This window comes from Hoplias malabaricus, chromosome 6 (genome assembly GCF_029633855.1).
Source record: "Hoplias malabaricus isolate fHopMal1 chromosome 6, fHopMal1.hap1, whole genome shotgun sequence".
Lineage (NCBI taxonomy): Eukaryota > Metazoa > Chordata > Actinopteri > Characiformes > Erythrinidae > Hoplias > Hoplias malabaricus.
The window spans coordinates 33621002-33636615 of NC_089805.1; the positions used below are offsets into that span (position 1 = coordinate 33621002).

General features: G+C 40.8%; 1 protein-coding gene across 1 annotated transcript in view; it reads left to right on the forward strand.

The window, feature by feature from the left end:
• Positions 1 to 15614, forward strand: part of gabbr2 (gamma-aminobutyric acid (GABA) B receptor, 2) — a 229682-nt gene that overhangs the window by 118418 nt on the left and 95650 nt on the right. The window contains exon 3 of the mRNA XM_066675912.1: positions 2688 to 2858. Within this exon, the coding sequence (XP_066532009.1) occupies positions 2688 to 2858 (171 nt within the window). The remainder of the gene's footprint in view (positions 1 to 2687; positions 2859 to 15614) is intronic.

Consider the following 15614-nt stretch of genomic DNA (forward strand, 5'->3'; position numbering starts at 1 on the left):
GGCTACTTGAATAAAAAAAATTATTTCAGTTTTTTATGTGAACAAAAGTGGCTTTGATTTGCTCCTCAGCTGGATTGTGGTGTTTGCACCAGAATACAAATTTTGTCCAATCTGTATGTGCAGGCCTGCGCACACCCTCCATGACTGTAAGCAAAAAATGTGCTCCTTTAACAGCTATGAAGCTGCTTTGCTATTCAGAATCAAAGAATTTCCATATGTTTATCTCTTAGAGACTAACAACCTTCAGGCTATATTAAAGCCTGAGGAACATGTGTTAATCTACTGAGCGAGGGCTGTCATAAACAACATACCATGATGTGTTCTGCTCCATTTTGGCTTCGGCAAAGGCAGAAAATACACTCAGTGGTGTTTGACAACATGAAAGAGATGTTTTTTTCCCTCTCTCTTCTTCTTTTCAACTTATACTGTACACTCTTTGAAAACACCAGATCTCTGGCTCTCTTTTTCAAACACAAATTGATTTCAACCTGCTTACAGTGCAGACTCTGGACAGGAAATGGAATGTGTTGTTAAAAGGGGCTTCAATTAGTTTGGAGAATCAAATGCATTTTTTAAATTCTTTTTCTATGGGAGCACAGGCGCAATAGATCTTAATCCCTGCATAGCAATGTGAATTAGAGTGATTTGGGCAAGCACTTTTGAGCTTTTCAATAGGACCTTGTTTGCATTCTCATAAATGGAGATACACCCACACTCACAGACACTCACAGACACTCTGAAGGCACACAGCTGAGGTCGACTGTCAGTGGTGCAAACATTGGTGGCTGCTGTCACCATGGGCTCCCTCAGAAGGTGTGAGCTCTGTCTTTTTATAGAGATGTGTGAGTGTGTTGATTTGTTCACACCTGCAGTCTGGACTCCTAGCATCCTGACACAGAGGATTTGACCTGTCTCATCACCCTCCATCCAGCATGAAAAGGCCAAACACAGAGCCAATGGACATGCACAGGGCCATTAGCATACAAGCCCTCCATAATGTTCTGTAATTACATCAAGATGATATCAGTGTATTCTAACACAAAAGCTGAAGACCTGAGTCCCACACAGTATTCTGTATTGTACTCTGTAGTCTGTATTGCCAAAGGTATTCACTTACCAATCCAAATCATTGAATTCAGGTGTTCCAATCACTTCTATGGTTACAGGTGTATAAAACCAAGCACCTAGGCATGGAGATGGCTTCTACAAACATTTGTGAAAGAATGGGTCACTTTCAGTAGCTCCGTGAATTCCAGTGTGGTACTGTGAAAGGATGCCACCTGTACAAAAGTCCAGTTCTGAAATTTTCTCGTTGCTAAATATTCCACAGTCAACTGTCAGTGGTACTATATCAAAGTGGAAGTGATTGGGAACAACATTAACTTAGCAAGGAAGTGGTAAAATGACAGAGCGGGTTTAGCAGATGCTGAGGTGCATAGTGTGCAGAGGTCACCAACTTTCTGCATAGTCAATCACTACAGATCTCCAAACTTAACATGGCCTTCAGGTTAGCTAAAGAACAGTGTGTAGAGAGCTCCATGGAATTGGTTTCCATGGCTGAGCATCCAAACCTTACATCACCAAGGACAATGTAACACGCTGCCACTGGAGACATGTTCTCTGGAGTGACTAATCAAGCTTTTCTGTGCGAGTCTGTGTTTGGTGGTTGAAAGGAGAATGGTACTTGTCTGACTGCATTGTGTCGAGTGTAAAGTTTGGTTAAGGGGGATTATGGTGAGGGGTTGTTGATCAGGAATTGGGCTCAGATCATTAGTTCTAGTGAAAGGAACCCTTAATACATCAGCACACCAAGAGATTTTGAACAATTTCCTGCTCCCAAGGAAATGTTTGGGGATGGCTCCTACTTGTTCCAACATGACTGTGCACCAGTGCACAAAGCAAGGTCCGTAAAGACATGGATGACTGAGCTTGGTGTGGAAGAACTTGACTGGACTGCACAGAGTTCTTTGGGATGAATTAGTGTGGACACTGTGAGCCAGGACTTCTTGTCCAGCACCAGTGTCTGACCTCACTTCTGGAACACCTGTGCTTCTGTAATACTTCTGTAATACTGTAATACTTTTGGCAATGTATGTGGCTCACCGAGGTCTTCAGCAGTTTTGCATTTGAAATAATGTTTCTGTTGAAAATTGGTTCCCAGTTCAGCTCCTTTAATGGCACTGTCCTGCATGTCGTAGTGTTTCCCTGCTCCAAAAGTTCACCTCTGGAAGGATCGAATAATCAGTTCATTAGTTGTATAGTTATGATGGGCTCAGTTCAACTCTAAAATGTACAAAGCACTACCAGGATTCAGAACCACTGCTTCAGAACATTTACATTTGGTTCCCAAAACAACTTTTCAATGGATGGTGTAATTAGTGTCGATACTCAACTGTGAGTGTGGTCTTCCAGATGGCTTAATCACAAATAATTTCCAGCTTTACAGATGAAATATAAACACCACCTCCCTCCAGCCAAATACATCTGACTCATTTACTTCTTACTGCAGATGTAGTTTGGGGTTATAGAGTTCTTCCTAGAAGTAGTGAGTAGTGCTTAGAAACTGTTGTGGTTGATTAAGAGATGTGTGAATCCAGACCAGGAATGATTTAGGAACCTGTATTTTTTTAAGATTAAATATAAATTAGTTGTTTTGTACTCAACTGTATTTTCTCTGTGTGTTTCAGCTTTCCTTTGCAGCAACGACACCTGTCCTGGCAGACAAGAAAAAGTACCCCAACTTTTTCAGAACTGTTCCATCAGACAACGCTGTGAATCCTGCTGTGGTGAAGTTCCTTAACTACTACAACTGGAGCAGAGTTGGCACACTGACCCAGGATGTCCAGAGGTTTTCAGAGGTAGGTGTAAATAATTAAATTCAGCAAGCAAAGAAAGATCATTTTTATGCTTATACAGAAATTCATCTGACTATCATATTCCTTATGTATATAGGGCAAAGCTTAGTGAGACTGTCCCATGGGAACAGAACAGGTCAATAATGAGCAGTACATTTTAGTTAGACACTAAACAAAGCACCCTATTAAAAATTAGGACTGTTGTTTATATTAATCTAGTCAATTACTTCACAACATTTATCCACTGTTATGTTATATATTTACCCAATATATCAAAAGTTATGGTTGGTAGTGAGCTATTTTGCAGCACATAAAACAGTAGTGCATTAATATGGAATTCAAATGTTGTGAGCAGGTCATAGGTGTGCATATATTGTGTATTCTACAAATGCTTCGAACACAGCCAATCAGATGTTAGGACCAGAACTTTCCGTTTTATAATATTCCAGATTAATATAAACAGCAGTCCTAATCATTAAGTGGGTGTTTCATTTAGTGTCTAACTTTTCATGTTAGACTGCTTAGCTACCAGAGTTTACATTGGTAAAGGAATGGTCATTACAAATACTACTCGCATATTTGATTTATGAATTGAACACTGAAGTTCACTGTCACTGTTTTATTCAATTATCCAAGAACAGCATGAAATCAGGAGATGACACAGTGCTCGATTAAGCTAATGCTACTCAGCCAGTTTCTTGAGTTAAAAATACAGCCCAAGGCTAGCCTATTACTTCCTGCAGCATCTCCTCTAGAGTAAGAGTCCCTTCAGAAAGAGGACAGAAATGAAAGTATTTTTATACCTGAATATACTTGAACATGTTTTGTTCAATGGAGTGGCTATGTATTGCCCTCATGTTGCTTAGCAACAGTGCTCGACGGTAACGGACTACACTGTGTGGCAGAAGGATATTTTATTGAGAATTGTTTGTTTATGAATAAATAAGTTTATGAATTCAACATTTGCGTATTTTATTATATTTTATTTTAAATGCTTCGAATTGTGCCAAAACCAACCTTCCCTGTGATAAAATCCCTGTAGCGCATGGCCTCTTGTGGTTTATTGAATTTATTTATTTATATATTTTTGCTCACGTCAGATCATTTTTTTTACTATTTGGGTTAGCGAAAGGTGAGAACTGAAAGAAATATAATTAGTATTTATGAAATTAAGATTCCAGTATCCACTTCAAGCATGTGATTTTTGTTTATAGAAGAGTAACACACAGCCATCCATTTGATTCAGACATGGTTGCGTGAGCAATATTTTTTGTTGTTGCCAAAAACGGTGTCAAATTAAATGAAAAAGAAGCTTATGATGTTCCATGACTGTTTTTGTCATAAATCGTTTGTACAGATGTACTCTGTATTTTTCCCCCTACAGTGGATATAAGTGTACTGCTTTCTGTCCCAGAGTTTTTTCTTTTTTTTTTTCTAATTTATTCATTTGTGAAATCCATCTGCTGCCTGATTAAGGTCTCTCTCTTTTGGGAAATGAAATGTCCAAGAGTGACGCATATAGTGTTTCACTCAACACAAATGTTTGCTGCTCCACACACTGTGGAAAAGTGATTCTCAGAAATATGAGCCACATTTGATCATATTATGCGTATGAGAGGGTTATCTGCAGCTGTGCATCGTTTTTTTTCTGAAGTTTAGAATGTCCTGTTGTTTGCAGCACCACTGCTGTTATATTCTCAGGCTGTAACTCAGTTAACTTTATTAGAATTTGATCACATGCATGATGCAGATGGAAAGAGCAAATGTGTTAATTCAGTTTCTGTGTACACTGTTCCATAAGTGCAATGATCAAACTTTTATTTGAATTAAATATGATTGAGCAATAACGTTCATTTATATTAGTGTGTTCCAGCAGTAGAGCAGTCTGCAGTGTTGTGAACACTGTTCTTGCACAAAGAACTGACACTCCTGAAATTTACTTTTAATTATTAATCCATCTCAAGCCGCTTCACGACGTGAACAAGATATAGTTATATAAAGGTGTCACTGAGTTTTTAAACACAGCGTCCAATCATCGTCTACTCTAGACACTCTTATACTTTGGTCTGCCTTGTAGATGTAAAGTCAGATTTCCAAATCTAAAAATGTTTCCATTCCATTAATAAAAAAAAAATTATGAGAATATCTTGAGAATGTCTTGAACACAATATACTGGCAGAGGGAATAAGAAGTCTGTGCGAGAGCAGTGGAAAGGGTAAATCCCTTTATCTTACTCAACATGATGGAGTTGCAGGGCTTAAACAGACAGAGGGGAAGGGCCCGATCCCATCAACCTGGCAGAGGAGGGCTCCAGAAGCCTGATTAGCACATTATACTAGCACCACACTGCCACCATCAGCTGTGCACCAGAGCAATGTGGACAGCCGCTTAGCCAGATGTGACATTTCAGAGCAGGAAAGGAGGTCGTGTGTTGTTTTATTCAAATTAAGAAGTAAAGATAGCTGGGCTTGACGTTAGCTGTTGGACTAATAGCATTTCTGGCCGTTTCTTGGGAACATGCTTGGACAGTGACTTGCAAAGAGACTCTAACTTGCTCTGATTTTTTTAACCTTTATATATATTTGATAAAGCCCTAGAGAAGCCGTTCTGTGTGGAGACGAGGGGAGAGGCCGGGGATACAGAGGAACCATGTTGAGCATTCGCCTAGCAATCTGGGGTTAGGTTCCCCACTTAAGGCACAACTGCAGGGGTCAGGGAAAGGGCAGAGATCTGAAAACTGCAGTGTACATTGACTACAAGATCCCTTGAGGCTCAATTTGAGTTTGAGCCAGTATGTTCAGACAGAGCTTACTGGTATAGGAGACATGACTCAGGTAGTATATTCCTCACATGTTCTCCTGATTGTTGGTGGTAACATAAAAGGAAATAAGAAAATAAAAATATATCAGAAATAGATTTGAATGCCACTAACTGACAAATAGCTGTATAGTGACAGAACTGAATTTGTAAACGTGATTCACCTCTACGTTTATGTATTTACAGCACCTGAGTGTCTCAGTTAGCCTTCACTAGCTAATGTTTGCTAACCACCAATAGCAAAAACAGGAAATGAAGAGAGGTTTTCAAAGCATTTCTCAGGCACCGCTGACCATAAATAAACCAAACAACAGTAGTCTGTTGTCTTTTATAGTAGCTAATAATTTCACATAGTTCTGATATATTAGAAACTAGAGAAGTGACTGCATCTCTTACATGTTTTGGTTTTAGTTTGACTTCAGATTTGTGGAAGTTTCACAAAATTATTATTAAAGTTAGGGACTGGAAATAATTCCACCCTGAATAACAAGTTTGTAATTTAGAATTTCAGATAAGACTTGGACCCCCATCCACATGGATCTGGATATTTTTAACAACAAAGGTCCACATGAAAACTGTGTTTTGGGTGACTGAAAATTGAGGTTATCAAAAAAACACTCTCCAAATGTGGCGATTTTTAAAAGCTTCAGTTTCAGTTGTGTCATGTTTACGGGAGCTAACGAAGCAGCAGTCCTGTCTCTAGCTGAAATTGAAATAGCTCCTCATTTCCTCTATAGTGAGTTACATAAATCATTAAACTACAATGTATACATTCGGAAATCACTAGATTTCATATTCCCACATATAAATAAATACAAATGATGTATTATAATACATATAATATTTTGATGCTCCGGTTTCCTCCCACAGTCCAAAAACACACGTTGCAGGTGGATTGGCGACTCGAAAGTGTCTGTAGGTGTGAGTGTGTGAGTGAATGTGTGTGTGTCTGTGTTGCCCTGTGAAGGACTGGCGTCCCCTCCAGGGTGTATTCCCGCCTTGCACCCGATGATTCCAGGTAGGCTCTGGACCCCCCGCAACCCTAAATTGGATAAGCGGTTACAGATAACCGATGGATGGATGGATATTTTGATATAGATTCAGAAGTTTCATGACTTTCATGACGTGAACTACATAGGGAGCATGGAGTGATTTGGGATTAAACCTGTCCTGCGTTGTGTTGTTTTGATATCACTTTTATCTTAAATGGGTTTAAAAAAATCTAATTATCATCATATTCACATTTCTATTTTACATTTGTTAGAGAACTAAGAGATAATTGATGATTATTGTGGCCCTGCTCTATTGCTGAACTATTTATTCAGCTCCCTGAACAACATGTGTGTGAAATGGTGTCAGAAACTTGTTAACTTTGATATATTGGGCGATGGGTATAAAAATAGCTTCACAGTTCCAAAGAGCCATCTGTACTGTTAGGGCAAGTATTAAGAAATTTCTGGAGCTGTGATTCCTTAAAAAGGAACCAAAGGATACCCCCCCAACCAACCCCCCCACCTCCCAAGTGTAGGAAGGAGCGTGGGTGGAGAGACAGAACTCTTGTGGATCGCAGTTGGAGGATTGCTGGAGTCGCTTGCTTCATGACATCTCCAAAACAACAATTACCTTCAGCCTTTATTCCATAAACTATTTGAATGGTTGCCAGATATGAGAGAAAACATACAACACCTGACTAAAACACATTCAGGCATGTAAGAACCTAATATCCACTTTGAAGTATGGTGGGGATGTGTGATGTAGTGGGACTACTCCTTCCAACACAAGATCGCAATTCTAGAAGCTCTGGCAGCCATATTAGGATGTGTGTCATAAGGGAGGAATCTGATCCTGCATCAGCACTCAACCTCTGTGATGCTGCATGAACACAGCCACTGGTCTGAGAGAGAATATGAGGGGATGTGGGTAATTCTGAAGGGCATTATGTGGGTGACTGTGGGAATGTATGTATGTATACATGGGCATACTGCAGCTCTTTTCTGCCATAATTCCAGTTGCTCTTGTGAAGTGATTTCCCCCCTGTCCTGCCTGGCGTTTGATATCTGACACATTGCAGGAGGCTGTCAGCGGTGTTGTGCCTGAGTGTCTATCAATAAGTGGATTAAGGGCTGTTTTGAATCACACTCCAGCATGCCGTCTTACAGATTAAGCCCCAATCCGCCTTTTTTATGTGGCGAAAGATTAGATGACTAGGGCCTCAATGTGGAATTAAATCTATTTGTCAGGCTTTGCACATCAGGTAGGATTGTGTGTGTGTTTCTCTCTCTCTCTCTCTCTCTCTCTCTCTCTCTCTCTCATAGGTGGCTATTTTTAGGCAAGGTAACTGGTTACTGAATTACTACCCGTTGTGACTGATTGTCTTGTCACTGACCCTGGAGGGTGATAATACAGAATGATAAAATTTGTAGTCAGAGAAAGAGAGAGAGATTCAGAGAGTTCAGAGAGAGGCACCTGCTCTTTGCTTACATTACTTAAATTAGAAAACATAAACCTAAGCCAGGCTGATGTGGTTGATTATATTTCAGTGTCAGAAACTGTCTGTGCCACTCGCATATACAGTACTTTACTAAACACACACCGTATTCAGTGTTCATTCCAACATCAACATTTGTTAGTAATGGTTTTGCTGTTTTAATCTTTTAAATATATAAACTAAATAGTTTATTAAACTATTATCTGAAGCCATTTGGAGGATGTGCTGTTGCAGATTTTAATCAACAAGGAACATTACTATTTTACAGTCTTTATTTTATTGATCCAAAAACACAAAAAAAGTTATAAATTTTACAATTGACAATTTTAGAAATGGCATGGTAGCGCAGCAGGTAGGTTGCTGTCACACATACAGTCTGTGAGGAGTTTGGTGTGTTCTCCCCATGTCTGCGTGGGTTTTTTCCAGCTGCTCCGGGTTCCCACTGTCTCCCACTGTCCAAAAAATCAAAAACAAACAAAAAATAAACACGTTAGTAGGTGGATTGGCGATTCAAGTGTCCATAGGTGTGTGTGTGTCGCCCTGTAAAGGACTGGCACCCCCTCCAGGGTGTGATCCTACATTGCACCCAATGATTCTGGGTAGGCTCCAGACCCACCGCGACCCTGAACTGGATCAGCACTTACAGATTATGAATGAAAGCATGTCATCGATTCAAAATATGATATTATGTATTGATATTATACATGACTAGATTAATTAAGGGTTCTTACAAAAGTATGAGTCCAGTGTGGTGTATAATATTTTGCTGTATTAAAAAGTCATATCTCTTTCAAATTACATTTTATTTATACACCTCATTAACACAAACTCATTATTTTAAATTTTACAATGAATAATGCAGGGAGTGGAGAATCTACACAGACATTTATGGTCTAAAATGATATTTGTCAGAGCTATATGAATAAGAAGAAACAAAATCCCTGTTAAGGCTTTATCTGTGATTATGGGAATTTAGAAGTGGATAGTGTTACTCTCAAACTGGCGTATTCCATATGTGATGTTTTACTACACCAATGATAATATATTGCTGCTGTTAAATGTCTTGTATGTGTAAAAATGACTCTACATTAACACACCTCAGCACACATGTGAGGATATATATACGCACACACACTCCCTCACTAAATGACCATGCTGAAATGAATAGTTTGGGGAGCATGCTTTTGAACCAGTTCACCTTATGTCTCTGCTTCTATATGTTCTCTTTCACACCAAGGTGCTCCATTAGTGACCTATATGATACACTCCAGTTCTTTCAGTAATGGCTCTCTATTTTGGTGTGTGTGTGTGTGTGTGAGTGTGTGTGTGCGTGTGTGTTTCTGCTTGTTTGATCACTGATTAAACATTCTAGCAACACGAGCACAACAGCCCGGCTTACCAAAGCTAATTGCATTCCCTGAGGAGATGACCGAAGCAAAAGTCATCTATCTCTTCCTTCTTTGATGGGAGCTTATGGGCTGCCGTCATATTTGTGCGGTTTGGTGGGCGTGTGTGAGAAAGCGTGGGTGGGCATGCCTCTGTGTGTTGTGTACCTCTGTCTTTGTACTCATCTGTGACTGTTGCTGTGGGAAGGCTCATTAAAACAAGCTCTAAAAATAGAAGCTTATTGCTCTAACATGCCCTTCACTTCAGTGATGCATAAAATATTATGAGCACCCCCCCACAAAAAGAAAGAAAGAAAGAAAAAAAAAACACATATACTCACACCCCTGCTGTTTGTTTGTGTTTGAGCCAGCCCCGGTCTAAGTCTTCCTCTGTGGATTAGAAGGCGTGTTTGCTGCTCTGGGAGGATGGGGAATCCCACTGCTTTCACATAGGCTGGTATCCTCATGTGCCCTTCTGCACAAACACCAGTTAGCTACTACCATGTCAATGTCACTGTGGGGCTGGATCAGACACAGCAGTGCTGCTGGGGTTTTTAAATCCTGTGTCCAATCCCTGTTCACTCTTTTAGACACTTACCTCGTTGGCCCATCTCGAATTTGTCAAGTCATAGACAGTAGCCTAATCATCAGACGACACAGGACTCTGTTGGTTGGATATTTTTGATTGTTGGACTATTCTCAGTCCAGCAGTATCACAGAGAGCTTTAAAAATTCAAGCAGCACTGGGTCTGATCCACACTAACCCACCACCACTGTCTCAGTGTCACTGTATGATGTGTATGATGCACCACCTGAATAATATATGCTCTGTTGTGGTCCTGTGGGGTCCTGGCCATTGAAGATCAGGGTGAAAGGGGGCTAACAATGTACTTAGAATATTTACAATCTGTGAAAGGTAAGCATTCTTTCTTCTGAAGGAGACATTTAGATGGTGGGACAGTGTTACTGAGGAGCGTAGAAAACTTGACATGTGCCAACCTGATCATTTAAATGCTCAGATGCTTCCAGTTCACTCTTGAAGCTGAGAAGTTTTGGATTAACTTATGTGGAGTATCCCGCTCACAAAGACTGTCAGGACTAATAACAGCCAGACAGAGGGCTGCAAGGTCAGCCAGACTTTATCTAAGCCAGGGTCCTCCAAAAGACAGAAATTCCCTGTCCCTGCTACCGCTAGAATACCAGCGCTCTTCAGATGTGAAACTGTTGACTGCTGGCCTCACACTCAGCCACACCCATTTCACAAGGCTGAAGCTGCTACTCAATATTTAGTACTCAATAACATTCTTGTGTGTTCTTTCATTCTTATGTTCTTGGGAAACGTCATCAGTCGCAGCCCAAGTCCTATTCTGTTAAAAAAAAAAAAAAAAAAAACCCACATCTAGCCAATTAGCGGCCAAACACCCGGATGTGTTCTTGCTCCACCCGTATTATCGAGGATGCACTTGGACAAGATTCCTTTAGACTTGAGAGAGTCAGATATCTCAGAATGCATTTTGCTCAACCTCAGCATGATGGCTTTTCCCGCCACTGAGACAGTGTCTCATCAAGTACGGCATCCTCCAGTCCTCAGAACTTTGGACCTACGAGTCGGGCTCAATAAGTTTGTACAACTTGAAGTACTTTGTTTTAAGAAACAGCCAGAGTGAGATGTAAAAACCCAGATTGACTGAAAAAAGCTAATCAGTCAATGAGCCCCGTCCCAATTTCAGGTTTCAACATACTGTCACTTCTCTCATTGAATGGTGAGTAAAATCAAATAACTTTAGTTAGTTAGGCCTACCTATATACATAGACGTAATAACAGTCACAGTCATCGTAATAAAAATATTTACGCCTCAAGAAAAACTAGAGATAGTATGAGAATGACACACTGGCCCTTGCCTTTGTGATTGAGGAAAAGTAACTGGGGACCCCTGACCCTGAAGTCCTAATAATACATGATCATATATCCTCAGACAAAAATAGTGTACAGGTACAATATTGGTCACTAAAGCTACAAACAATGTAAATATACATTTAAAGGTGCAACAGTGGTTTTAAAATCCAGTTTGTCACTGTCCAATGAACAACATGTATCTTTAATATAGTAACTTTACAGGAGGAAAAAAAAAACATCTTGCCTTACAGTGGAAACCAATGTAAAATATTTAATTCTAATCAATTTTGTAACATTTTTATTGGTCCATTCATCATGTTTCCTTGAGAGCAATGGGAGCAAAAGGTACCACCACAGTGACAGTTTTTTTGAGTGAAGTGATGTCTATCATTTTATTTTTAATTAGAAATCTCCCGGGCGGCACGGTGGCGCAGCAGGTAGTGTCGCAGTCACACAGCTCCAGGGGCCTGGAGGTTGTGGGTTCGATTCCAGCTCCGGGTGACTGTCTGTGAGGAGTTGGTGTGTTCTCCCCGTGTCCGCGTGGGTTTCCTCCGGGTGCTCTGGTTTCCTCCCACAGTCCAAAAACACACGTTGCAGGTGGATTGGCAACTCGAAAGTGTCCGTAGGTGTGAGTGTGTGAGTGAATGTGTGTGTGTCTGTGTTGCTCTGTGAAGGACTGGCGTCCCCTCCAGGGTGTATTCCCGCCTTGCGCCCGATGATTCCAGGTAGGCTCTGGACCCCCCGCGACCCTAAATTGGATAAGCGGTTACAGATAATGGATGGATAGAAATCTCCCAAAAAATCTCAGTGAATGTGATAAACCTAGCTTTAGTTCTCACTTGTTTTTACCCAGCCTTCACAGGCCTCTCCGGCAGCCATCCGCATAAACATGGCTATGTTTGTCCATTGGGACTAGTGCAACACAAAATCAAACGCAAATAAAGGTCACTCTGTTGTCCTTCTCACTCTGCTCAGACAAACAGTGAGTCCAGTAGCTGTTGGGCCTCTCGTCTTATTTGATTGCTTTTGGCGTAGGGCTCTTATCTGTGGAGACAGGAAACTGTAACGTCTTGTCTAGATCTGAGTGGTTATGCTTTCTGAAGAGCAAAAGCGAGTACTATTGATCTAGCTTGTCTGCACAGTTGTTTACGTTGTTTCCTCTGCCTCTGAGTAGTGGGTTGAGGGGTTTTAGTACCTGTGTGTGTGTGTCTGTGTGTCCTAATATAACAGGGATCTCCTGCAAGGCTGGCAGAGGAAGTGAATGTAATGAAAACAAGGTTAGAATTGACACTGAGTAAATTTTCGCCATTTTGCCATAGCTGGAAGTCTTCATTAAGGACTTAAGTATGCACCCTCACGAGCTGCAAGTCCTCCTATCACAGTCATGATCTACTCGCAGGGATTTGTTTCAAGGTCACTGAGATGAATATTGGATGGTACGTGAGGAGATCTGTCAGCATGGAGTCGCAGAAAAAACGACAACCTTTCAAGCAGCACAATCGCTGTTATCTGTCCACGACGCTCATAAATCACCACGAGAAAGACAGTTCAAAGGCCACAGGATGAATTTTGTCATTCACTGATGTTCCCAAGCTGCAAATCGCTGAGGGTGAGCTATTGTGAAGGAGAGTCCTCTTGGTGATGATAATGTATCTTATTCAGGTGCGGAATTTCTTTCATTAAATCACAATGCTTTCAAAAATGAAATATGAAACACACGTGTATGTGTGTGTGTGTGTGTGTGTGTGTGTGTGTGTGTGTGTGTATAAATTTAATCCTGATTAATCTTATAGTTAATCGCAATTCTTTTAATCTGTGTAAATGTTGAAAATAAGGATTTTTAAGTGCCGTTAAAATTAAACTGGTGAAAACATTTTATGCTAAATGTACTTTATGTTAAAAACTGCTGGGACAAGAGAAAACTGTAAGGGAGTTTTATTCACTCACATACTAGGCAGTAATACTGAACCTACAAAACACAATGGGATTTGTAATAGATTAGAGAGAGGTGGTCTATATAAGACATGTAGTCACATACTACAGTCTCATTTCAGATATTCATTCATTCATTCATTGTCTGTAAGCGCTTATCCAGTTCAAGGTCGCAGTGGGTCCAGAGCCTACCTGGAATCATGGGGCGCAAGGTGGGAATACACCCTGGAGGGGGCACCAGTCCTTCACAGGGCAAGACACACACACACACATTCACTCACACACTCACACCTACGGACACTTTTAAGGACAGGACAACGCAGCTCGCCTTTTCTTTTTCAAGTGAGCCATCTGGGAAAACTTTTCAAATGGAACTTCTCGTTTAACAGACCTTTCTCCATCACTCACTTACTCCTCTTCTCTTAATGGGAGATGCCACGCTCGGTCAAGGCTCAACATGAACTTTTTTTTTTGCGTTAAATTTAGATTGTTATTATTGCGTTAACTTCGAACAGCCCTAATATATATATTCACCTTAAAATATAATGAAGTAAAACATGAGAAAATGTATAACTAAACATTTCAAAGAAACACTGTGCCATCTAACACTCACCGGTAAATTCTTTGTTTACTAAGGTACAGTAGGGATATCCTTCTAAACCTTGACACATCTAAGAAAATAAACATTCGTCATTTGGATTATTTCACTGGCATAAAGCATGGATCATTAGAATTGTCTGTTTCTCAATCTCCAGCCCATAACTCTAATATTTTCACATCTCAGATGCAGTCAGTAATGTTTATTATTAGAGCATATATTGTAGGGAAGACAAATACATGTTGTGCTGTTTCTGGTTGGTGGGAGGTAACTCTATCCATTCAGTCCACACAACTAAAAGCAGTGGCTGATGATTCTGTTTAGACCTGAGCTGTTTGAGGGAGGCACAATCCAAGCCAATCAGAAATTTAAATTTAAATTTTAGACTTTTTTTCCTCTGTAAATTTTGTGACAATGTTACAAATAAATGTAGGTGGGCTGTAGAAATATTACAATACAACAAAATGACCTCTCCACATGGTCTCTCATCCACATGCATGTAGTATCTCAGCAGGTGAACATTACAGGATGTCTGTGTTTATAGAGCAGAGCTGACATTTGTCAGTAGTGTGCAGTGTCAGTGGCTACTGTCCTCTGCCTGCCCTCATAGCCCTGTTAGAGAGAAAGCACATCTTTCTGACACACACACACACACGCACACACACCACCTGACATCTCAGTGTTCTCTGTGTGTGAATCTTGTAGGACAGAGCTCAGATCAGCTGAAGACCAGGCAGGCCAGGCCAGGCTGAATGGGATACACAGGGGACATGCTACATGCTAAAATAGTGATACACCAACAGAGCACAAGCAGACATTTATCACAGAGCTGAGCCACAGTTACTGAGGGGTAGCTTGTATTGGTGGGTTCTCTGGGGAGTAAATGTGTTCTCTAAAGCAAAGATGGGTAGTTATTATGAGTGAGACTGTACACATAGTTCGCTATTTAGTTTCATTCCCAGGGTGGTTCCAAAAGAATGGGTGACGTGTGTTTTTGCTTGGATCTGAACACAAACTTTGGTGTTCACTGATTCATCCTGATTGGGTTGCATTTGGTCCAGAGTCAACCTGGAATAACAGGGCACAAGGCAGGAAACACACCGTGGAGAGGTGTGCCAGTCCATCAAAGGGCTTTAAACACTCACCCAGTCTCTCTCTCTCTCTCTTTCTCACACACACACACTTTAAATCGCTTCAGAGCTATTCAACTGAAGCTTAGTCTGATCTTAAAGGAATATTAGCTAATATTTTAACTTTTAAACGAGAGCTTCAAATTGAATGTGATTCTCCACTGACCTGTAATAGGGAGTGTAGAGCCTCTGTCATTGCCTCTCTGGGCTCAGCACTGCAGAAACAGCACTATGTAACTTTTGGAGGAGGGTGGGAAACCACACCCTCCCCAATGATTTCAATACAGTGCTGTAAAAATGAATTACACTAGGTGGAGCCACAGGAAGAAAAGTCAACGTGACAATTGCGCTCTCACTCTTCAGGCTCTAGATTGGACTCTCAGAGCTCCTTGGATTGGAAGGTAATACAGCACTTCTAGTCCTGGACTATGACTTCAGGCTGCTCTTTCCAATAAGTGCCCTGCCTTGAAGTAGAAGAACGGGAAGGGCATAAAGGCCCACAGTAGGAACAG